Source organism: Parasteatoda tepidariorum, chromosome 6 (assembly GCF_982258835.1).
Source record: "Parasteatoda tepidariorum strain Cologne lab strain chromosome 6, Ptep-v5.0, whole genome shotgun sequence".
NCBI classification, from domain to species: Eukaryota; Metazoa; Arthropoda; class Arachnida; order Araneae; family Theridiidae; genus Parasteatoda; species Parasteatoda tepidariorum.
In genome coordinates this window covers 65,013,466-65,040,432 of record NC_141760.1, presented here as the reverse complement: position 1 = coordinate 65,040,432, position 26,967 = coordinate 65,013,466, and the positions used below count along the sequence as shown (strand labels likewise).

The following is a 26,967-nucleotide window of genomic DNA, read 5'->3' as shown; positions in this document are numbered from 1 at the left end:
CAAATATATTTTTTCCATTGTAAAGACAATTATTAAAAAGGCAAAAATTAATTGGAATTTCTCAAGACTCAAAATCGCAATTAAGTATATTTTTATAATCATAGCAATAACTCAAAAGAACATCTTTTAGTTTAGAAAGAGGAATGCCATTTAGGAGATTTTGGAATCAAACGTCGCAATTGAATAATTTAATAAATTCTAAAATAGGTTGACTATTAGTGATAATTCAAGAAAACCCTTCTTTAATAACATAGTTAAAAATTTTATTTAAGTAGTTGGAGAAAAAAGTACCAGGTTTAGTTAGATAAGAATTAGATCCACAAGTGATTGTTCCAAATTTAATAGCTATTTTATGAAATTTAGGACTGGTTATTAAGTATGGAAATTGCATATTATTAGTTTTAATTTTCATCGTTTTTTATAAAGATATTTTTTTTAAATGACAATAATATTATTTATATTGCAAAGCTTAATTTTTTTACAATTATTTAACTCCTTATTTAAAAGTTCTACATAGAATTTTTAACATAAGATAGCAATTATTGTTACCTTTGTCTATGGGGGATTAAATAATTGTTGTTGCTTAATTAGTCAATCAGTTTTGGAAAATTTCATTGAATTGATATTGTTATTAAAAAAAATTTTATTTTTAAAAATAAAGCTTTTAAAATAATAATAAACAGTCCATTTCTATTACGTTAACATACCTAAATGTGAAGAGAATCTATTTGATATCTTTAAACAAAATTTATTAAGAAAGAATTTTAGAATTTTATCAATTAATTTATAGTAAATGAGTCTAAGTTTTGTGCCTTTTAACATTAAATTTCTTAGTTCTAAGTTTTCTAAAATATTTAAATTACCAGTAATAATATGTTTATGATGTTTATCATCAAATTCATAATATTTCTCTTCTTCACAGTGACATTCATATTTGGATAAATTGATTTTCCCTAAATTTTTGCCAATATCATTATAGTTAAAAATAGTTCTACCAAGAGTTTTATTACATTTATAGCTTTTAATTATGTTAAAATATCTGAATGGAAACAAATTTTTTACATTTTCAAAAATATTATGAAATTTAATCAAATCAAAAATAGGGTTTTGAAAGTTAATAACAAAATATAAGTTATCTAAATGCTTCTTTTTCTTTGGTGAAATTATTCTCATTTTGACTTTAAAAAAATCGAAATAAAGAATTTTGAAGCGGAAATTAATAAAAGAAAAAATTTTAATAAGATCTTGAAGCTTTTAAATATCATTATTTTTAAGGGAAAAATCAAAATCTTTCATTCATTTAATATTGTAATGTTTATTAAAATATTTTTCCTTGTTTCAAATAGAATTTACATTTAATTTATCACTATTAATAGATTGTTTATAACATCCTAATCCCCCTTTACCTCGATTTGTACGCTTATCTTTAATGTGAAAAAGTAAGTAAGTTGAGGAGATGTTAAAGTTAATTTGTGTACGTGGAATCTTTATTAAATTTTCTAATATTTAATAAAGATTTAGTTAAAAAAATTTATTAAATGTTAATAAGTTCTCTAAAATCATCAATATAAGAAAATTAATAATTAAAATTCAACCATATTAATACAAAAATTTTATAATTAAAATTTAGCCTTATTAATTATAATTCTTGAATTATCCAGAATAATATTATTATCTTGCGCACATCAAGCTTCAGGCCTATCCAAGGTAGCTAACTAATCAAACAAAGTAAGAATGTGCCATAAGTTGATTTCTTCATTCTCCATTTAAGCTTCTATTTTCATATTTCGTAATCTGGAAAACTTGTTTCGAAACCATTTTAAATCATTTTTGAAAAACGCTGGTAAGTAAGTGTAAGCACATTAAATTTCGCTACTCGCTTGTCACATTACATTTTCAGATTTATTCTATATTTTCCTGATTATTTTTATTTTATATTTTTTGATTGATTATTTTACTTTGCACTTTTTGTTTTATTTTAATTTCCTTGCTTAATAAATTTTATTTCCGTTTCAGTTTTTGCTGCTCCTTATATTTCATTGATATATTTTGCATTGGCTATATTAGTATAATATTGGAAAGCAATTTTTTCGGATATAATCGAGTGAGCTGATGACGAGAATATATTTTTTCCTTATTTTGTTTTTCGTGTTTTTTCTAATTTTTGAATATTTTTTTTAAAACAATAATTCATATTTTTTCTTTTACGTTATAAAAAATCTTATCATCTTTTTTCATGCTTTCTCTATATTTTTATGGGGAATAATAAATAACATGGAAAATAATATATATTAATGAAAAGAGATTAAAAAAAACTGTTAAAATGAAATATTTTTAAAAAATATTGAAAAAAATTTATTTAAAATATATATGTATTAAAAAACCGGAAAACAAAAAACAAAAGAATGAAAAGATATAATCTGTTCATCAGCTCACATGATTATATCCGCAAACAGAAGTGCTTTCTAATATTGTATCAATGTAGCTTTGCTGAATACACATTTTTCTGAAATTTCTTCGATCGATTATAAGGGATCACTCTTTGGCGGAATTTTTACGCGCCTTTTCACAATAATATTTTTCAAAATCTACAGATTCACAAGATCGTAAGTCGAATAACTTTTATCTGCATCAATTTGCTCTAGAATTAAACTGAGAGTTTCCTTTAACGTTAGGATATCGAATTAAATAAATATATTCAGTGCGATTAATATATAATAAATATATTTCTTGTGATGAATGAATTTCAAAACACGGTCGTGAGCATTTTCCAACTACGACTTCAGTGATATCAGAAATACTAGGATCTCTCCCAGAAAGTATCCAATGTCGTAAGTTATATTGAGTATAAAAATAACATTAACAGAATTTCGAAATTTTGATAGTGAGCCAAAAATGGGACAATTTGTTCAATTTTTTGTTACTTTATCTTTGCTTAAACTAATTATTTAATTTTGAGCTCATTAAATATTTACTTTTGAGAAGAAAGAAAAGAGACATTTTCTAAGGAAATTTTCTTACCCAGAATCTTGAATCTTCGAGCACAGAATGTGTTTTCAAAATAAAATAAATGGAAAAAACTAAAATCAATTTTTTTTTTATTGAATCGCTATTTAGTGAGTAAATTTCAAAGAGACAATTGATTTTATTTAACTTATGACAGTCAGTTAAGCATTAAAATTATACTATATCGGTAATGATTTTTTTAATTTTTTTTTTTTTAAAGGAAAGAAATTATTAATTTATAATTTTAAAGAAGATTTTCATGAAAGAGAAGAGATTTTCAGGTATAATTTATTTTTAATATTTCAATATAAATTTCAAGAGCAAGGGCTCGAGGCTTTTTCAATCGAGTTCCTCTCCACTTTCTTTTCATTCTGTGAAGCTTTATTTAAAGCAAACTTTAAAAGGGCAATTCAGTTAACAAATAAATAACAGAGTAAAATCTAAGCGCTGGAAAGCTGAAGATCTTATGAGGGTTCCTGGCAGTCCACGTCGGCACGCTGCGGCCCAATTCCGCCCACTAACCGGACACGATTGCCTTGCAGATCACTTTCACCGTATTCAGATCTTCTCAAGCCCTTACTGCCCCCTCTGTAACTCTAATATTCCTATGGATAGACACCACCTCCACCACTGTGCAGTCCTTAGGGGCGACTCCGAGATTGGGCTTTATTGGAAGGCCAGAGAACTTATGAGGCAATGACTTCGGTCAATTTATTGTTGTGTCATCTTTACTTCTGTTCCTGTTCATTTATTTTTATTTTTGCCTTGCCATTGGAAATAAAAAAAATAAAAAATATATTTAAATTTCAAAAAATTTCATATCACTGTAAGAAAAATCTCTATGTCGTCTTTTTATAAAATGCGTCGAAAAAAATTGCGTCGCCATTTTGCATGCTCTAACTTGTTAGTGGAAACGGAATATGCGTGAATTATAAACATTTTTAAATTAAAAGTTATGATTGAAATTGTTGATTAAAATACATCATAAATTAGTTGTAATCAAAAAAAATTTAAATTTCAATGCATAGATCATACACTTCAAATTCATAATAAATTTGTTTATTATATCTTATTTTTATTAGCCTATCAGAGTTAAATCTTTTATAAATTCCTTTTTTGAGTTATAGGACATTAGCCTCGGACATTCATAAGAGGATGTTCAGTAATAATGTTCCGAATATAGTGATAAAACTAGATAACTCATTATTTATTTCTAATTCGATTTGTTACAGTTAACCTAGAAAATGCTGACCCTTTATAGAATGTCTATAATCATGCCATGGTCCATAATCATCGGTAAAAATGCCTGGCATTTTTAGGCAAAGTGAAACATGAGAGTTATTATTTTGCCTAACTTTCCCCACTAATGCCTAACTTTTATTCCCCATTTTTACTAATCATTTCATACCTGAGCGAACGATTTTTAGCTTTCCTATAAGCAGCATTTTAGGTATATTTTGCACATTGGCAATAACATTTACATTTTTTCATATTAGGTTATCTAGTTATATTAGCTATATCTAAGCAAATCAAAAACTCGCCGTATGTGGAGTATAATGTGAGGTTTTAGCGATTAGAACCGGACAACTCTTTACCATTAATTCATACCTTCTTTTTTCTCTCCTTAAAACAGGTGCTGTGGTCATAACTTGTTTTAGTGTTATACCCACGATATATTATCTAGATAAGAAAAAAATATGAATTTTTATAGTCATTGGGAAAGACTAGGTATACTGCTAATGTCGTTTTTCACCATCGAGATTTTTTGGTTCAGTTTATATTAGAATAGCTAATTAATTTAACCATAAACTCTAACTTATAGGAAAATTTCTTAATATTTTGACTCAAAATTTTATGTTTAAATTTTTAAAGAAGTTACTAACGCAATCAAATCACTTCACTGCTTGAAGTTTCTGACAGCTTATGACACTTATACGTAAGTCAATCCAAATAAAAATGTGTAACTTTCCTATTTACTTTAAACAATTTTGGAGGCATGAGTTAAAATAGGTATGCTGACGAATTGATGTAAAAATAAATAAAAAAAATCAATTTTTTAAAAGAAATTGTTATTGTTGTTTCCTTTACAAATTTTTGGTAACGTCAACTCCTTCAAACCCTTTAATAAATTTTTACAATATCATCCTAAATTCTTGCTGATTTCATGTACTTCGACTCATTTTAAATACAATACAAGAAACGTCTTTTACAATAGATCCGCCTTTTCAATGTTTGAAGTCTATTCAATACCTGGCCGAATCTAAATGTCTTCTTTTCCATTTTATTTTTCTGAGGGTGTTTTTTTTTTCCTTCCTTTGAATTACTTATCAAGTTTGTTTAAATTCAACATTGATTAATTTGATTGTTTCAAATAAGACTTTCCTTAAAAAATCTACTACACATGCATCTTTTTTATGAATTGATTAAATTAGAAATTTTATGCATCCGTTATCTCACTTTTTATTATTTTGCTTTGTTTTTAACTTAACAAGAGTACTTATATGTATTTAAGAATCAAGTGACAAGCCTCCATTTTACTCCCCCCCCCCGTTTCTTTGGAGTGCTTTAAATTATATTGCTCAAGATTTATCAAATATTTCCAAAATACTACTTCCTTACCAGCTGTTAAAATCTAGACTTATATTTCTTTTCCTCTTTGAGATCTTTATTTATTTTGAGGTAAATTTTAAAGTTGTAAGAAGTTAAAAGCCTACATTTAAAAAAAAATTTTATCATAACGATTTGTGGTTGTTGCTGTTGTTCATTTACGTCGCACTAGAACTGCACAATGGGCTATTGGCGACGGCCTGGGAAACATCCCTGAGTATGATTCGAAGACGTGCCATCATAATTTTGATGCTCTGCAGAGGGGATGGTTCCTCCGCTTCGGTAGCCTGACGACCCGAAACGATTTGAAGAGAATCATAATGCATTGAATTTTTATTCTTTTGAAGAAATTGTTTTATTTAGGGTTATATTGTTAACTGAAATATTAAATAAACAACTATTTATCAGATTTACAGATTCAAAATACATTAAGAAACTAATTACATTTTGAAAAAAAAGAAAGGAAGAAAAAGAAAAGAAAAAAAGATATTTTAATGAAAAATTAAGTTTGAAAAAATTAATTTTTTCCAAAGAAATTTTTCCAAAGAGAGAATAATTATTCCAACAAAAAATAAAGTTACTATTTTTCAAAAAAAAAATAGTAATAGTAATAATAATAATAATAGTTTAAATTCGATATTTTACATTTTACTAAAACAGTTAAATTAGAAATTTTAATCAGAATTTTTAATTGTAAAATGTTGTTTTGAAAACAACTTGACTTTTTTAACAAATTTGTCAAAATTTTGTAATTGCTTAAAGCATTTTTTTTTAATTTCTTTTTTAACGATTTATGAATATAATAATAATTTCCATCTATTGGATGATAACATATTGCTATTTTTAGTTAATTTTTTAAATTATTAAATAATAGTTTAAAGCACTTAAGTGTTTTTATTTTATAAAAGAAAATTATTAATGTTTCTAAATAAGTAAACAGACTTCAGAAGCGCATCTATCATTGGGGTAGCAGGGCAGTTTCCCGGTGTCCCAAAATAGAAATATTTAAAAAATAATGATTTAAAATAATTTTAAAAAATACAAAAAAAATTATAAAAATTAAATTTATTTAATTTTCTTTCTCTATTATTTACATTTTTCTAAATTTAATTTAAATAATTTTCATTTATCAATATTATTAATCATATAGAAAAGTGGAACAGAAGCATAGAGACAAACATCTAATAGTCGTATTGGAGATCGAAATAGACAACAGTTCGAGAATAGCAGAACTCTTAACCTAAGTTAACACTTCCCATGCATTCATGGGCGGATAGTGAATTTGTGGGGCCCTGGGCTGAAACTATTTTGGGGCCCTAATAGCCATTTTGTCAAAAAACTGTTTTCTATAGTGATGTAGATAAGTATATAGAAAAAAAACAGGACAATAAAATAGTTTTACTTATTTTTTTATTTTTATTTGTCTATACAAACAGCAACTGTACAACATTGTTGCAAAAGAAATTGACAGGTTATGTGTAGTTATAAAGCTACCTTTCTGGATTTTTGTGCTGCAAACTCCTTTATTTGCTCATCACATTGAAATTCCTTCGTTAAATCACAATTTATGGAAAGAACTGATAAATGATTTAGTCGATGGTTCGACATTGTTGTCCTATATTTGTTTTCTATATATGACATCCTGGAGAAAGAGCGCTCAGCTTCACAGCTAGTGATTGGCAAAGTTAAAAAAAATCTTTAAGATAGTGTAGCGTCCCGCAGTGGAACTGATCGTTAAGACACGGTTTCCATCAGATCACCGAAGTCAAGCATCACTGGCTGCGGTCAGTGTGCGGGTGGGTGACCACTTGGATCAGTCTACGTAGGGACCGAGGGTGCGCGGTATTGGTCCTCGTTAAACTGTGCTACCTTAAAGTGCTCGACTTCGCGTGCAGGTCGTTGGGCTACCGAAGCGGGGGTGCCATCTCCTCTGCAGAGGAACAAAATTATGATGGCATGTCTTCGGATCATCCTCAGGGATGTTTCCCAGACCGTCGCCAATAGCCCATTGTGCAGCTCTAGTGCGACGTAAATGAACTACAACTACAACAACAAGATAGGGTAGCAATTTGGGAAAACATCAACAAATTTCTTTTCATAAATTAGCATAAAAATTTCACTACAAGAGGTGTAAGACTCTGGCTTAGATTGAAGTAAATAAGATTTTAACTGAACGCACTCATTCACAAAATGCTCGTCTACGTCATCTGGATAATAATCAACAATATTACGTACACTTTCCAAATCTATAATTTCCATATTTTTGTCTTGCAAATCCAATACAAATTTGAATTTCTTGCTATACATCTCATACACTTGGCTCCTTTTGTTTAAATCCATAATCAGCTTATCCAACGCAACGTTTAGCGTGTCTCTTTAAAATTTTTTTGCGCCATATACTGAGAATTTATCTGTAGACTTATCTGAAAATTTTGGAGTAATGCGTCTCTTGTTTATGTCATTGTAATCTATTCCCACACTAGTACTTAATTGTTTAGCTTTCGATCTGATTGGTGCCTTATGTTGTTCACGAAGTCTTAATGATACAATTAACTTGTTGCCTTCACAAATAACTTGTTGCCTTCACGTGTCAACCACACTAACATTGATTTCTTATGTTCATTAGAATTTTCATGATTTTCTAAACAAGTTCCTATGTGTTTCCAATCAGAAAATCCGGTTGTGTATTGAGAAGGGATTTTATAAAAAAGTTTGCAAGTCAAACAAAAAACAGTACCAATCCTGGTTGAATAATATAACCAAGATCTTTCCAGTGATTGACCATTTTTCAATTTCCTAATGAAATACCTATTTGAAAATGTTCTGTTTTGTTATTTGTATTTCTTTTTTGAAGCTGAATATATATTTTTTGGATCTTTATTTTAAAAGTCAGTCATTTCATGTGAGAGTATGTCATTAATAAAATCATTATTTAGCAATTCTGGCCACAAGCCCACGTCAACATATTTCTCAAAATCAAACTTAATATTCTCTAAATTTCTTTCCGCCTTGGTATTACCGTCCTCTTGCTGAATACCAATATAGTTTTTAGTGGGATCAGAGAGTTTCTGGTAGTCAAGAAAGTTATTAGTAAACTAAACAAGTTTGTCACTTTGACGACGAGAGCAAGCAGAAGTGCGGGAAAAAAACAAAATTACGTCGGGCGTTAAGCGGCGCTGCAATAGAGCGGCGCTGCAATAAGTCCCCCGCAATAGACGCGAAAAAATACACTGACCAAAAACAAACGACGGGTAATTCCCCGTTCCGTTCTATAGACGCGCACATGCATGGGTTGATTGATCTCAGGGTTGCTAACCTTATAATATCTTTTTTTTTAATATTAAATATTTTTTTTAATTCAAAATATCACCTATTGATTTCAATGGGGACTGGGGCCCTTTGTATCCACGGGGCCCTGGGCTGCAGCCCAAAAAGCCCTTAAGTAGATCCGCTCCTGCATGCATTCCTGATTAGCATGGACGGATCGTGAATTTGTGGGGCCCTGGGCTGAAACTACATAGGGGCCCTAATAGCCATTTTGTCAACAAAAAAAACTGTTTTCTGTAGTGATGTAGATAAGCATATAGAAAAAAATAGGACAGTAAAATAATTTTATGTATTTATTTTTATTTGTGTATACAAACAGCAACTGTACAACATTATTGCAAAAGAAATTGACAGGTTATGTGTAGTTATGTTGTATAAATTATAAAGCAGCCTTTCTGCATTTTCGTGCTGCAAATTCCTTTATTTGCTCATCACATTGTAAGTCCTTCGTTAAATCAGAATTTATGGAAAGAGTTGATAAATGATTTAGTCGATGGTTTGACATTGTTGTCCTATATTTGTTTTCTATATATGACATCCTGGAGAAAGAGCGCTCCGCTTCACAGCTAGTGATTGGCAAAGTTAAAAAAATCTTTAAGATAGTATAGCAATTTGGAAAACATCAAAGTTTCTTTTCTTAAATTAGCATAAAAATTTCACTGCAAGAGGTGTAAGACTGGCTTAGGCTGAAGTAAATAAGATTTTAACTGATTGCACTCATTCATTAAATGCTCGTCTACGTGTTCTAGATAATAATAAAAAATATTACGTACACGATCTATGTTTTCCATATTTTCGTCTTGCAAATCCATTAAAAATTTGAATTTCTTGCTATACATCTCATAGACTTGGCTCCTTTTATTTAAATCCATAATCAGCTTATCCAACACAACGTTTAGAGTGTCTCTTTTAAATTTTTCTGCGCCGTATACTGAGAATTTATTTGTAGACTTATCCGGAAATTTTGGAGTAATGCGTCTCTTGTTTATGCCATTGTTGTCAATTCCCACACTAGTACTTAATTTTTTAGCTTTCTCTTCGTATTCCTTTAGCTTCTGATCTGATTGGTGCCTTATGTTGTTCACGAAATCTTTTAATGACACAATTAACTTGTCACCTTCACAAATATCACAATTATATCAAATATCTACATATATATATCCAGGGCTCTGTATTTTTCTATTAACTAAATTAAATCTCCCCAAAATTTCTTCCCAAAAAAATAATCAAAATTGCAGTATCGAGTTTCGCCATTTTATTGAATAAATTTCGTACCTCTTTCCGAAAATCAACTTTCTCATCCTCATTTTCGCTGAAACTTTCGAAAATTTTCATAATGTCATCATAATTATTTTTCAAAGCTTTGACAGCATCATAGTGACAAGACCATCTAGTCTGTCTTAAACTTTTTAACGTAAATTTGAGTTTTGTTTCACGATTTAATAGTTCCCACCTATGGGTCGAAGTAGAAAAGAAAAAGTATATTTTTTGCACTACTCCAAAAAAGTTCACAATTTTGGTTGCAACCTTAACAGATTCTTCACCAACTTAAGGGAATGAGCAGCACATGGCACACAATCCGCGGATTTATTTCTTTGTTTTAGTAGTGCTTGTACACCATTGTAGTGACCCGCCATATTAGCAGCGTTGTCATAAGATTGTCCCCTACAATTATCCAGTAGTAGTCCATTTGTTTCTAAAACGTCTTGTAGAATATTAAATAAATGTAAGCCAGTATGACTACAAATTTTAATGAAGGATACACATCTTTCATACACTTTTCCCCGAAAATAGTATCGTAATACAATAGCAAGTTGATCATTGTGAGATAGATCTGGAGTAGAATCCACCACAATTGAATAATACTTTGTGTCGTCGTTATTTATTTGAGTTATAATTTGTTTAATTATATGTTGGCCCATAATCTCAATTATTTCCTCATATACTGTTTTTGATAAGTACGATATTATCGATTTTGGTCGCAGCTCTCGTTGTTCAATGTGTTTACGAATGAATGGATCGAACTCTGCCAATAGCTCCAGAGCACCCATAAAATTACCATTATGTGGAGAGCCAAATACTTCCTCGGAACCTCTAAATGCTAAGTCCCTTATACTTAAAATTTGACCACTGCAATAACCTGTTTTAGGACATAGTGATAATATTCTGTTTCTTTTCTTAATTGTTTCTGAAGCTGCTTGTCTAAAACAGATCTATTTTCTTTTCGTGTCAACCACACTAACATTGGTTTCTTATGTTCATTAGAATCTTCATGATTTTTTAAACAAGTTAGTAAACTAAACAAGTTTGTCACTTTGACGACGAGAACAGAAGTGCGGAAAAAAAATTACGTAGGCGTTAAGCGGCTCGGCGGGAAGTCCCCCGTAATAGACACGAAAAAATACACTGGCCAAAAACAAGCGATGGGGAATTTCCCGTTCCGTTCGATAGACGCGCACATGCTTGGGTTGATTGATCTCGGGGTTGCCAACCTTATAAGAGTTTTTTTTAATATTAGATATTTTTTTAAAATTCAAAATATCACCTATTGTTTTCAGTGGGGACTGGGGTCCTTTGTATCCACGGGGCCTTGGGCTGCAGCCCAAAAAGCATTTAGGTAGATCCGCCCCTGCTGATTAGCATGTATTATAGAAAGTAAGGAAGTACGTAAGTTTTCGTCTTGATTTTTTAACTGATTAAAGAATGTTAAGTTTGGAAACAATGCGAAATTCAAAACTTCATTATATATAGCTCATGAAGTATGAGTCATAGCAATTAAAAAAAATTTTTGTGGATAATCAAAATTTAAAAAGTATTATGAAAGGGCAAAACATTGCTGTAGTACATCCCCATATATCTGAGCCCATGATCTTTAAACATGGGATTGGTATTCTTCCTAGATGGCGTATTTGAGCGTTGTGATCGCGACGAAACAGACTTGACAGGATAATCAGATTTGCAGATTTATACAATTTCAATATACGAAAAAATGATATTTTAAATACTTTTTTATTTCATTTCGGATTAAAAATATCGGATTTCGAAGGATTGAGGATGCCCCACTTTGTCTATCTGAACTAGGGTAATCGAGAGTCTAGCTATACATCTGGCAATCTTTAACAATCTTTATAATAAGTTTTTGAAGACTTTAAAAATAAAGAGTGGTATTTTTTTTTCTTTTTTATTATAACTTGTTCAAAATTAAGTAAATAATTGTAAAGCGGGTTCACCTCAGCTAGATCATTGACTACTAAGCCACCGCTTGGAGTAGACATCTGCAAACCAGAAACTTCACTGATTTTCGATATGGCAACATTACTGTTTGTCGTTATTATTCAAAAGTTGAGCGCGGGTGAGTTATGAATTCTCTTACTTAAAGCTCAAAGAAGGTTGTTTCTTCGATTTGTTTACTTACAAAAATGCTTTAAATGAATTAAAATCAAGTTCCTAACTTTTACCGTTTAGCTCGTTTATTGATTGATCAAGAGTATTGAAGCTTAATGTTTGTGTCAAATATTCGAACCGAGTTTTACGATGTCTTATCTACAATTTCGAACCGAATATTATTGTTGGTGGGATATGACGTGGACGCTCTCTGTGCGTGCAAAATATTGCAATATCTGTTCCAATGTGATAATGTATTATATACTTTGATTCCAGTTTACAGTAAAACATCTCTTGTCGAATCTTTTAAAAAACATAAAGAGAAGTTGAAGTTTGCTGTGTTGATCAATTGTGGCAGTACTATTGATCTTGTCGAAGTGCTTGAACCAGAAGACGATGTAGTGTTTTTTATTTGTGACAGTCAGCGACCTATAAATGTTTACAACATCTACAGTGAAACCCAAATTCGCTTGGTTATGAAACCAGAGGATTGTGAAAACATACCTGCTTACACTGACATCTTCAGAGATGAAGATTCAGCTGATGAAGATGAGGAAATGGGCAGGCCAACTGAAGAAACCATAATGAGACGTCGCGATAAAAGGTTGTGGGAAGAAAACCGTAACAAAATCATGTTTGAGTATAGTCAAATAAGTTATTTTGGCGAATCTTCGTCTTGCATCATGTTTGATTTAGCTTGGAAAATGTCTAGAGATAACAATGATCTCTTGTGGTGGTCCATTATTGGCTTTACAGAACAATTTGTAATGAACAAGGTGGAATCCGATAAATATATTATGAATGCATCTTTAATGCAAAATCATGTTACACGCCTGAATCGTGCTGATGTTGGAACCTTTAACTCCGTTAGCTGCATGAAGATTTCCTTTGACAAGGAATTAAATTTGTCTCTGTACAGGCATTGGTCAATCTATGATAGTATGCTTAATTCTAAGTATACGGCATGTAAGTTTAAGTTGTGGAGTGGTAAGGGCAAGCAAAATATGCGAGAATTTCTTGCATCGATAGGATTGCCCTTGTCGCAATGCAGGCAAAAGTTTTTGTCCATGGACATGGAAATCAGGAACAATGTGTGTTCTTGGATGGAAGCCAATTGTGATAAATACAGGCTCGATCAGATGGTCTTCGGTTCTTTTAACTCGCAGTTTGGTTTCAAAGGAAAATTCAGTGCTACCGATGTTGTTCTTGCCATCAGTGCTCTTCTGGAATCTACGGAGAAAGAAAAAACTGCCGCTGATAAATTTCAGGATGCTTCTGATGCATTGAGAAAAGGGGAGGTAAATGCCATTAAAAGAGGCATCGAATTAGCTAAATTGAGACTGGAAGCTATATTTAAACAAGTTCAGAACTTTATCGCTTTAAAACATGTTAGACCTGCTGGACCGTTTTTGCATGCAACTGTACCAACTTCAACACATGATTTCAAATACTTTTGTTATCCTTCTTGTCTAACAATGTTAGGTAATTTTTTGTTAGAAGCACATGTCTGTTCGCGCCGGAGCAACCGTGCCGGTTCTCTACCATTAATTCTATTTGCTCCCGATGAACAGGAATATGATCAGTGCATAGTTGTTGGTATCCCTCCGCTTTCAGAGAGATCACCTAGAAATTTCTTTGGCAAGGCGTTTGAGCAAGCAGCTGAACAAGCACGAATTTTTATCAATCAAGATTTGTTTTGCACTTCTATTGTGTATATAAAGAGGAATGATCAGGCTAAATTTTTGGATGCTTTGTTTTTATTGTTGAGTTAGTTATAAAGTGTTTTGATAGTCTATATATTTTGAACATTAATTGTTCCACGTATTTATTCACTTATTTCTTTTGCCAATACAATGCTAGAGTAGAGTGTGAATGTTTAGAATGTCTGAATTTTATTATAGTTTTAATTTATTTGAAATTTTTAAACTTTTTTACATGAACTTTCTATGTTTAAATTTCGACTGTTTGTTCTGGTGGGTGTGTGAATGATGTTTATTGTAATTTTTTTTATGTTCTGTGTATAGTTATAAATTTTGGAAATTTTTTTTCTTTTAAATCAAAATTGAGTATATTCTTTTGCCTCAAAATTTCATTTTGATTTTCTACAGGGTTGGGTTTTTGACGTCAAAAAGTGGTTTTTGACATGACAAGGGTATAATACTGGTTTAAACCGTCAAAAACCCGTCAAAAATGTCAAAAACTAAAGTTTGCCAAAAAAATATATAAACTTCAAAACTACCAACAGTTGCCATGCATTATATTGAAATTTAATTATACTATAGGTAATCAGCAGGTTTTAAAATATTTTTTAATTGAAATTAAGGTAAAATAACAGATTTAAAATCTCAGAAATTTATATTCAAATGCATGTGCAGAAAAATTTTGCAAAAAATTTTTTTAAATATATATATTTTGAAAAAAAAAAATTTTTTTTTGATACTTAAGAAAATTAAAAGTTTATTACTATGCATTTTTGACATATAAGGAACATATAACTAATATTTATAAGGAACTTACAAGTTATGTTGTATAAATACAAACTTGATACAAGTGTATGAAAAATTTTTTTAATGTTATACCGAATATCTTTATTATCCAGATTGTTAATTTGAATTTAAAAGTAGTTATATTTATGAATAATGATAAATATAATTCCAGGGGTAGCAACAAAGTTTTTTAAAATTTTAGGGTAATTTTAGGAACTTTTTTCAAAAAATTTTAGGGGTAATATATGATTTTGCTAGGATAAACACAGATCACACGGTAGTTTATTACATAACAGAAGATTATTACAATTCATCCACACATATCATAAATAATTGCAAGCCATAAAATAAAGCTCTGAAATTTATTAAGTCAAGAATGAAATCTCTAAAGTGTAAAAATGAAATTTCAACTTTACATATTACCTATAAGAAATTAAGTGCATAATTCAGGAACAGGCAAAAGTGAGAATAAATCAAGAGAAAAAATAAATTAACACCAACTTGGATTTTTATTTAATTTTTACCTTCTTAATCAAAACTTTATTATTACCCTTTACCTTACTTTATTAAGAAAAACTATTGTGTGATATTATTAGATTTCAAATCAGCAATTTATATTAGAAGTTAGAGAAAAACAAATTACTCATGATCATTTTTCTAATATATTCTTGATATGATTTGTGAGATTCTTTTACTGCCCTCAATAGTGTTGTGGTGATCTTCAACACTCCTCCATAATTTCGAATGGTATCTTTGATTAGTCTAAGAGACATAATAGTATTCTCATGGAGACTCACATTAAGCATTGCTTTATTTATCGAAAAACGTCTCTCAGGATAAGAATTCCCAGGTGGCAAAATTAAAACAGTTTTAATTACTGTAGTTAAATTCTTATATTTTAGATTATTGCTTTTTTATTTATAATTAGCCTATAACTCTAATTTTTTAGGCACACCAACAAAATTTTATCAGATTTTTAGGAACTTTAGGGTTTGCACCTAGTTTTAGGAATTTTATGAATTTTAGGGGGAATGCGACCACTGTAATTCATATTGTTTATTATATTTATTTATAATTATTACACTTATCATTTTAAAACAATTTTTACCTCTTAATTTTTTTCCCCCACTTGTATTAAGAATACAAATAATGCATATCTTGAAAGCAAGAAGTAATTATTTAACAGCTGAATATTTAGATATTCAACAAAACTATGTATATAGTATTCCGCAAAATGAAATTCACAAGTATTTGGATAAACTAAATTTTCAGCATAGTAAATGAATAGGCTGAATATACTGTAAATCGACACTAACTACTCTGTGTATTTAACAGAAAGCACTTAAATTTGTATTGTCTTATGTTAAAAAGATTATCAAGAAGATTTAAAAGAATATTAAAAAGATTTTTCTTTAAAAGATGTCTAATGTGCAAAACTGCTAATGTTTATCTTTAAAAATGTCTAATTTTTAGTATAATCTATACTATACACTAAATTTGGTTATAAATAAATTTCTTAATAATATCACTGCAGATTTTCAATAACACATGAAAATGAATACATAATATTACAAAAGATGTGAGCTTTCAAAAGTACAAGATTTTGGTTACTATTCAAAATATAAGTGTTTCTTCAAAATTTTAAATTTATTTTTTCTAGAACATATTTAGAAACACTATCCTTTATAAAAAATATATAAATTTTATGTATTAATTAAATTTCACATATGAATATAGGTTTTTGACATTTTTGACAGTGAGGTTTTTGACGTGACGGTTTAAACCATGGTTTAAACTGTCAAAAACTGTCACATGTCAAAAACCTGCCAACCCTGATTTTCTATTAAAGAAAGTTTTTTTATTAATACTTTAAGCACTACAATGTTGTATGAACTTAATAAGTTTTTCAGTAGTCATTTTTCAAATCATTTTACAGATTTTATTTGGCATGCTTTTTGATTTTACGCATGTTTTTATCTGTACATATGTTAGCAAAAAAAAAAATATTTTTTTCTTCTTAACAAACTAATTAAATTAATTTTATAAAATTTAATTTTTTTATTTCTTATTCTGTTTACTTTAAGTTTAGTTTTAAGGTATTTTAGAATATGGTATAGTATGTTTTAAAAATACAGTATACTTTTAGAATACCTACTACTTTCATGTGTATTTGTCGATAGTATCTTAGAAAATTAACTTCCTATTCTCAAAATATTCTTTGAAAGTAATGTATCCAATTTTGTTAAATGTGAAAGTTTTTAAAGTTAGAAGCAATGAAATATATAGATCTTGTCCTATGATTGTTTTGTTTCTTTTGCTTTTTAATGAAAGCGACATACTTTTTTTTAAAGTTAAAAAAAATAAATGGCCATTTAAATACTTGAACAGTGAAGTTACCTTCTTGTATATCAATGAGTTTGCTATCTGGTTAACTAGGTTATTAACATATAACAGTTGATTTAATTATTTTTCCTATTTAGAGTTTAAATTTCTTAAATAAAGCATTTATTTTAAACTTATAAGGATTTAAACTTTAAAGATCTCTCTTAAAATGATTGTTTTCATTATTTAATATGTCATTAAAGATAATTTTTTTAACAAATGTTTAAAGACCTTTAGAAATAAATCTTTCATTTATTGTGGTATAAAATTTCTATTATTACGTTGGTAATTTTATTAGTATTTTGCGATTAAAAAGAGAAAAAAAAATATTCATTGAAATTGTGTCTGTAAATCAATCAAGCTTTCATATTGTAATTTTTTTTTACAGATATGCATATCAAAACTTTACTTATATTATAGTCCTATTTATGTGCAAAAATAAAATGGTGAAACATCAAAGTCTAATTTTGAATTTTAAATCATTACATACCACCATTTGATTTTTTCCGCTAGTTCACGGATTTTCCCAAACATCAAGACCAATGATTCCCAGACTTAAGCTAATAAATTATTTATATTCGGACAAATTTTTCTCAGTTCTGCTAATCTAAAATATAAATTTTGTTACTTGTTAACGAGACATTTATTCTGTCCTTACCAGCATCCTTTGTTTTCCTACTTAACTTCTCATTCACATGCAAAACTCCTTTTTTACGCAGATTTGTTAAAGGAAATTGCAACTTCGGAAAAACTTCATGAACAAGAGGCTGAAAAAAAAATTTCATGATAACTTAGGCTAAAATAAAGGAGCTTCTCAGGCTAACACAAATGTAAAAAATTGTTAATCCAAAAAGTAATTCCGAAGTATCAAGCATTTAAAAGATCTTTTGCTAGAAAAAAATTCTGTTTTTCCTCCTCTTTTTTTAAAACTTATATTTTAAGGAATAACAATTTTGTTGCAAATTTTGATTTGTTAGAGAAAAATTACTTAATCAATGTGATATATTTGCCCCTTTTTTATTTGGCCACAATTAAATCAAATTAATGTTTAATATTACATGGAAATTTGAAATCAAGCATTTCAATAATCACTTTTTGTCCTCGATAGCATCGTAAATCCCAATTTTTTTTTTGTTGCCATATAATGAAATTGATTTTCTCTGTTTTTAAAATTTCCTTATTATTACAGCACACAGAATTTTAATTTCACATTTGAGTAATTACTTTTGATGCGCTAGATTTGATTAAAATCCATGTGAGTTCCGATTTGTTTCCTTTGCTTGTAGTTACTGGTGTTGATTTCCGCATGTTTTTTTTTATTTTTAAATCCCGATTTTTATGATTTGGGAAATTCAAATTGTACAACTGAGTGTTCACTAATTGACAAATAATTCCATAGTTTTTTCAATCAATTTTTCGTCAGTAATCAATAATAATTTTCACCTATTTTTGAAATTTTGCTATTTTTAATACAATATTATTTTTTTCAACATGTGAATCTCAAAATGTGTGTTTAATTAACCCCATTTTAACGTACATTTTATTAATCCCTTTTATGTTTTTTATTTTCTGATTGGTCTCTTATTTTGTAATTATGTTTTCTTTTTAAATATATTTTTGACATATTAATGAAAACCGTTTTTTTTATTTTTTTTTATTTGAAAGCAAATTTATCTTTTCTATAATTTCAGTTTTTTAACAATTAATATTAAGTTCCACTTAATTTTATTTTTATATATTTTTGTGAATAGTGTTAAAATAGATTTATATTTCAGAGCTCCTTTCGCTATCTCGTGACATATTGTCAGACTTCGATAAAATAAAATGAAATTCCATGAACACGAATTCTTAATAAAAAAGCTTGCGGCAAGCAATTGATTAACTAGTTTCAAACTTTTCATCGCCACCTCATTTTTGCATAATTTGCTTGAAACTCACAGATTTATTTAAAAATATTTAAATTTTTATATAATTATATTGAATTATACTACAAGGGTGAGTTTGGTTAAAAACCAAAAATTTTGTGTGCAAAAACACTTATTTTAAGTTACTGAAAAAATGCCTTAATTTGAACAAGAAAGAAGTGTATGTTGGGAGTATTTATCCACAAAATGTTATCAACATTTCAAAAACATTGAAGCAAGATTTTATTTAAATTGTGTAAAATGAATCTTAATGTATGATCTTTAAATCACACGAATACAAATCTCGATATTTTAATTTTAAGATTGTTTGAAAACGAATCTTGATATTTGATTTTAAAATCGCCTAATTACGAATGTCGATGTTTGCATGAATTCCAATCTTGAGGTTTTGTTTTAAAATCTCGTGAATATGAATTCCAATGTATAATTTTTAAGTCACTTGAACACGAAATATAAGTGACTTTTAAGTTGCGTTAAAACAAAACATGATATTTGATATAAAATCGCAAAATGCTATGTGTGATCTTAAATTGCAACGTGTAATTCAAAGTTATGTAAATTTAATTTTTAAATTGTGCTTGCATGGGTAGGAAAAAACGAATCTTTTTTTGGAGGGGCGGGGATTCGAAAAAGTGTTTTTTAAAATCTTTTTATTAAATTGAAAAAAAGTCGAAAAAACTCGTCCTTGATATGAAATTATTAAACTATGCATATAAAAAATAGTAAATATTAATCTGAGCTTTATATTTTAATATATTAAGTAATGTATAATAAATTATATCCTTTATATAAATTAATCTTTCTATTGAGTTCAATAAATTTTACATCATAGTTAATTGTTCAGTAATAGTATGGGGACCTTTTACGGTATCCTGTAATGAATAAGTGCATTTTCATACTAAACTGGAAAATGAACTTAGGGTACAGAGGGCTTCAAAACAATTATTTTGTAATCGCATGCCTTGGAAAAAGTAGTGGTTGAAATGGGAATAATTGAAAATAGACCTTACATATAATGAATAAGGTGATTGTTTGTTACTTTCAATAATTAAACAAAATAACGGATGGAATAAATTACAATTTTATATCTAATTATTTAATACTTTCTATATCAAAATAAGGGTTTTTGACAGTATTTGTCAAAACAAGAAGGTAGTTTCATGTCAAAATAATTCAAGAATGTAATTGATTGATCACTTGTAATTTTATATGTAAGTTTATTTGTAAATACTTCATATTTATAATAGCTAATGATTATCCTTACACCTAAATTTTAGGGCTTTGTCTAAAAAGGGTTTTTCGACATGAAAATTAAAACCATGTCAACCTTGACATAAATATGTTGTAATTTAAGGCTTTTATTAGGGTATTTAAATAGATTACTATTTGTATTACATGGTGCATAGCTTTTTTAAAAAGTGTTTAAAGGTGCTTATTTTCATTTTTTAAAAGCGCTTAAGGGTGCTATTGTAATTGGGTGTTTTTAAAAAGTGCTTATTTTCTCTATTTGAAAATGAGATAGTTTTCTTTGCCATGTCAATTTTTGCCACGTATTATGCAAATGCTTGCTTTTCATATTGTTCTATTCAACATTTTCACAATTCATTCAATCATAATCTATTTCAGCTTCCCATCGGTCCACAGCGTAGGAAAGCGCCAATCATTTAACATGTTTGATAAAATACTTGCGAGTTCGCACATGCGTCTGCTGAGCTGCGTGCGATGAGATTTTTGCCCTCTCTTGTATAACTGCTGCATTTTGCAAGATATTCTTAATTTCAGGCTTCATTTTCCACTGTGTGATATCGAACCAAAGAATCTCGTCATCTTTTTATAATGGCAAATATAATCAAGAAAAGAGTTCTTTGTCAGAAACTGGTTATTTTACCATGATCATGTAAAATCTTTGAAAATTATTTTGCATATTGTTAATGTATATAGTGCTTACAAATATTTTTTGAGTGCTTAAAAAGTAATTAAAAGATGCTGATTTTTTATTGAAAGATTTGGCTATGCACCCTGTATTACTCAATTGAAAAATATTTGCTCTGAAAGTAACCATCATCTTTTGTTTTTTAATGATACTTTAATTGTTTTAAATTATTAAGAGTAAATAATAAAATAAATTATTCTTAATTATAATTTTAAATGATAACGAGTTAAAAAGTGAATATTTAAATTTCAACGATTTTCCTTCCCTAACATTGGGAAGAGAGCATAACTTGTCCAACTTTTGCAAGTAGTATTTTTGTGCTAAATCAAAAAAAAAAAAGTTCGATGAAATACCATCAATATTAAAAAAAAAAAATTTGACCATTGACATCCTATTAGGCTTTGATTTGCATCTATACTATTTTGATATCTTTTTTCGGTTGATTTCTATCACTATCTAGGAGTGCAAAATATATCTGATTGTGCGAGTGGATTTTGTTGAAAATCCAAACACCCTTGGGTAAATTTTTGGTTTAGTTAAAAAAAACTGTTCTCAAAATTTTTTATTATAAAAAAATTTCCACTTTTCAGAACTCTCCCTTGTAAAAAAAAATTCAATATGTTTATTTATGGGTGAGACTTAAATTTTAGTTTTATAAAGCAGTATAATTTTAGTTTTATAACATACATACTATCATTTTCATTTTTTTTTATTTCTATTATTTTTAATACACATGCTAGTTAATTCAAAAATTGTAAAGTAAGTAAAATTTTTTCTCTGTTGAAGAAAATTTTTTTAACAATCTATAGACTTTATTTTCAAAAAATATTTTGAAACAGTTATTGTTACTTCGGATAGGTGCTATAATTTTGGGGGGAAATTTAAAAAAAAATACTGTTCTGGGGAAATATTAGGCTAATAATTTTTTGCGTTTTTTACTGCTTTTAGATCATCATAAATGTTTAATCAAAAACAGTAACCTGTTGCCCCAACTACTACAGTTTAGGTGCAACATTTTCAATCTAACTTACTTTTCAGTAATTGTATTAAATCTATAGGTATGGTTGTTTTTAAACAGGTGGTGTCATCCCATTCTTTTTTATTTAACATTTAAATTTCTACTTAATTTATTGGGAAGTATTTTTTTAACAAGTTATTGTGGAAAAAAATTCAACAGGGAAAGTCATAATTTTTTTTAAATAAAATTATTGAGCATGCTATTTTATTTATTTGAGAGTGGATATTTATAATTCAACCGTCCTTTTATGCTCTAAGCATTAAAAACAATATCCCATCCACATGTTATCGAAAAGCTCTAGGCTGCTATTGAGAGATAAATAATGCATTTTCGAAGCATAAGATTTAAAAACATTTATTTCCATTCAATTACTGTGAAATGTTGGTAATTTAAGGAAAAGCAGTCTTCTTTACAGGGTGCGTAGCGTTTGTAAAAAGTACTTAAAGGTGCTTTTTTGGGGATTTCGTTTTTAAAAGCTTTTAAAGGTGCTTTTTTCAGCTGGCGTTTTTAAAAAGTGCTTTTTTTTCGAAAAATTTTTTCTCTCCCTTCAGTGATATCTGGTGGATCCTATGCATTTCACGAAAACTGGGGAGTTTGCTACGTAATCATTCATGCGGACTTCATGTCGTATCCACGTTATGACTTGTGCATGCGCGCACACTTTAAACCGAAACCAGAGTGCTCCAATTCGGATAGAGAATATCAGATCCTTATGAAATGTTTTTCTTTTTAATTTATTTTAATTTTGTTCTTGTTTATTTTATTTTACTTCTAACACTTTTTTTTGACGTAGGGGGTAAGAGTACTTTTGTTCTGAGTTCAGGGTCAAGTTGAATTCACTCAGTGATGTGGGAAAGTACTGATTGAATATGAATTTTTTGAGTGCTTGAAAATTTTTGTAAAGTGCTTGAAAAGTTTTTAAAAAGTGTTTATTTTTGATTCAAAGATTTGGCTACGCACCCTACTTTAAGTGCCATGCCTGAAATCAACACAGTTGATCAAAATAATTTTTCCATTTTGAGATTAAAATCCAATATGATGAGGTTAATTGGCTAATGATAGTCATCACTGGCAATTATTTTCTTGGTGTGGTGAAGTATACTATTTGTTTTATATATACTTTTTTAATGTCCTTAAAAACTTTTTTTTTTGTTTATTTTTAATTTTTTTTCCTTTTATTGTTTTTCACACTAAAATATATCTTCCAGACAATATTGTATATGAATTATCGATTTTTTAAAAATTTTTTTGCTGTGTTACTGCAGAGGCAAAGTAATTATTATAAATATATATAGTCGATCCATTGTGTTTTCCTGTATGTATCGTATTGTATTAACTGTCTCGTGGTCCCATCACAAATGCTATTCTTATAATGTTAATAATACCTAGATTGTTTTTGAAACTAACAGATATTCGCATATGTCGTTTAAAAATTTTGGTGTTTTAAAAAAATATTGAATTGAGCCATGATGGCTCAGGGGATAGAGCGTTCGCCTTCCAATGAGGCGAACCGGGTTCGAATCCCAACAATGACTTGTTGATACGAATCCACATCCGGTTTGCACCAACCATAGTGCAGAGGTGAAATATCCTCAGTGGTAGACGGATCATGGGTTAGAGTCCCTTTGCCGTCAGACTAACTGTGGGAGGTTCTTGTGGTCTTCCTCTGCATGTACGCAAATGCGGGTTAGTTCCATCAAAAAATTCTACATGAAAGCAAATTTTCCCCAATACTTGATCCAGGAGTTCCCTTGTCTTCTGGATTGGGTTCAAAATTACAAGGCTACGGAGTGGAACATTAGTTGTCGTAAACCCAAAAATGGTCGGCTGTTCAACGACGGTTATAAAATATATCATTTAATTTGTTTTAAGAAGAGAAGCAGTTACTCTTTGAGTTAATGGTGAAGAAAATGTGGATTTGTTACTGTTAACTTAAAACACCTCAAACAGGTTTGATATTTGTGCATCTGTTGATAAAAATGTTGAAACTTGTGGTGTTGTCGGTTCAAGAAGTGGTTGTAGAAAATGAAGTGCAAAAAGATACCGATGGAGGCTGAACATTTTGAATGCGGACATTTGCGGAAGGTCTCTAAGCCTTTGAAACAATGAGGAACTTTTACACCCACACGAAGATTCGAAAACTGATCATCTATCTGTAATAAAAGGCGAAAAATTATTGTATGCGTTTATTTCTAATATAAGCCGAAATTTCCAAATCTTTAAATTAATAATCATTTACTCATCCTTTTTCATTATAAATATTTTTGCATAAAGTACATAATTTTTTTAATTAAAATTTCTTATACATATTTATTTTCTTATTACTTCTAAATTTACTAATTTTCACGCATTTTCAAGTCATTATTTGTTATTTTAAATTGACCCGCATTCGCCATTTTTCTGTCTCTATCATTCGTAATGAATGATCCATTGAGGAACGATCGAACGAGGTTTTGCTGTATACATACATATATATAATTTCTTCATGACGAAAACTCAAGCAAAGATTTATCTTGAAATTCAACCCAGAAAATTGCCAATCAGTACTGCTCTTGTGTGATGTTAGTCATCATATCGTTCTAAAACTGAAAGTGAGGAAGTAACGCCATGATCGGCTGCTCTTGCGTAAATCTTAGTATATCCGGTCTAACAGATTGCATCAAGTATGGCTAATTTAGTTGCATTTTTTTAAGCGACATCTTAGTAAAAAATAGAATGCTCAATTCTTAAAATAATATTTCTTCAATACAATTATCCTTTAAATGAAGTTGCATTTATTAAGGTTTCTTTTTTCAAGTCGAATTTAAAAGTTCGCAAATTTACAAGAATTATATATCTTGATCCAGTATATATAATTATATATCTTGATCTATGTTGTTATTGTAGAAAATCTGCTCCCCCACGCTATATTTTTCTTACTTGTTTCGAATTCATTTTTTAAATTCGATGTTGCATTTTAGCAGATACATCAAGGGAATTTGTTTTCACTGTTAATGCTTAAAAAAAAAGTAAAAATCACATTTTTGGTTGATATATATTTGTTATGATGAAAAGTTCTTTTTTTTTTTTTTTCTGGAATCGGTTTTCTTATTTATCGCTAGGAAATTTTTTCACCATTTATTGTTTTATATAGAGCAAAAGCCGATAAATTCAAATCAGTTTTGTTTGTATCACCTCGAATAGAATCTCGTGACTGAAACATAAATGTAGAAGTGATGTTATCATCCTTCCTTCTTTCTTTCAATTATTCAGTGGTTTTCAATCACTTTCTAGAACATGATAATATTAATAATTGAGGGAGGGTATATATAAATTTACTCAGGATAAGGATATTTGGTAGGTAATATAAACATGTACAGGGCTGATTGTGCTCCGGAAAAAATCCGGATTTTTCGTTAACCGTGATCCGGAAGTTTCCGGAGATCGAAGGTTCAGATGCTTCAAAAACTCATTGATCACAAAAGTTTTCGGAAATCAAATTTTCAAAGGTGGAACTTAAAAACACAGTTTATTTTATTTGTTTGTAAGGATAGCTACTTTATAAGCTTATATTCAAGATTAATCATTTTTTACCAGTAAATAGTTATTATAATCATAAACTCAAGAAAGAAAGACATATTTGTAAATTTCAATTACTTCTCTAGGTCATCATAGGTATGTGTAAAATTTTAAATATATTTTAAGTAAACTAAGAAATATTGAGAAAAAGGAAAAACCTTGTTTAAATTTTCTTCTAATTTTTCGATTTAATTTTTTCTCTTTTTAACTTAAGAAATTTTCCGGAATTTTGACTTGGACTCACAATCACCCCTGCATGTAACAATGAAATGATTATTAAGTATTAAATAAGCATTGACTGAAATTCATCAGCATAAGCAGACAAAATTCAGTTAAATAGAATTTTTTTTTTTTAAATTTTGTAATTAGTAAATGTGTGTTTTAAATCAATAAAATCTAAAGGCTCTCTAAAAAAGAGAAATATCGAGCGAGCTTTAGTTGAAATCTTCATCGATCTCCTGTAATTGCTTAGTAAATAATTCGTTAAACACGAGATTGTATTTCATTATATCTTAAGTATCTTTTATAGTTCGAAATAAGTGTCATTAAAACAACTAGCCTAATTTTATTTTATGTAAATCTCTTTCGTTTTTTTAGAGAGAAGAGGAACAAGAAATAAAATACATTTTCTTCCGAAATCGAGGCAATTTATGAGGAGAGTTATTTTTCACACATGGCAATATGAAATCCAGGCACCCCTTAAAACTTTAACACTGCATTTCAGAAATGAATAATTATGTCGAGTGTGTTCGCCGCCTAGGAGACCCAAAAATCCCTTTTTAAGCTTGATGTTAAACTTTTCTCAAGCGTTAATTAAACTTTGCATCGCATGAGTGATTATCATGATTACTTTATTTCTGGAGAGTTGAATTTCTTTCATCTTATTAAATGTGCTCGAGTGTACAGAAATTAAAAGATATTTAGCTTTGAAGCATACACCTCTGCAACTCCGAATCAGCTTGCTTTCAATTAAAGCTGATTTCTATTTACTGTTCTCAATGCTATTTATCTTATACAAAAAAAAAAAGAAGAAAAAACGATTGCGTTAATTATATGAACTTTTTTATGAAAGAATTTGGGTTTATAGCAAATTATAATAAGAACAAAAAAAAGGTAGATAATATGGCAAGGAAAAGAACTCTACCTTTAACTTAGATCGTTTTTTAACTTTTACCTTTATAAATTTTAATTCCTTATTATTTTCTAAACTGGCACTAAGCCAAAGAACTCAAGCCTTGAAATAAGATTTTATTTAATTATTGCTTAATTTCAAGCAATGTTTTGTCATGCTTTTAGAATTTCATCTTTTTGATGGGAATTAATTATAATGAATAAAATAAG

General features: G+C 29.0%; 2 protein-coding genes across 2 annotated transcripts in view; both read left to right on the top strand.

The window, feature by feature from the left end:
• LOC107439547 (acetylcholine receptor subunit alpha-like 1) overlaps positions 1–26,967 on the top strand; it is a 220,356-nt gene that overhangs the window by 115,633 nt on the left and 77,756 nt on the right. The window lies entirely within an intron of this gene.
• Positions 12,267–14,386, top strand: Cdc45 (cell division cycle protein 45). Its single transcript, XM_016052180.4, has one exon. It carries the CDS (start codon positions 12,441–12,443, stop codon positions 14,094–14,096), a length of 1,656 nt encoding a protein of 551 aa, XP_015907666.3. The 5' UTR covers positions 12,267–12,440; the 3' UTR covers positions 14,097–14,386.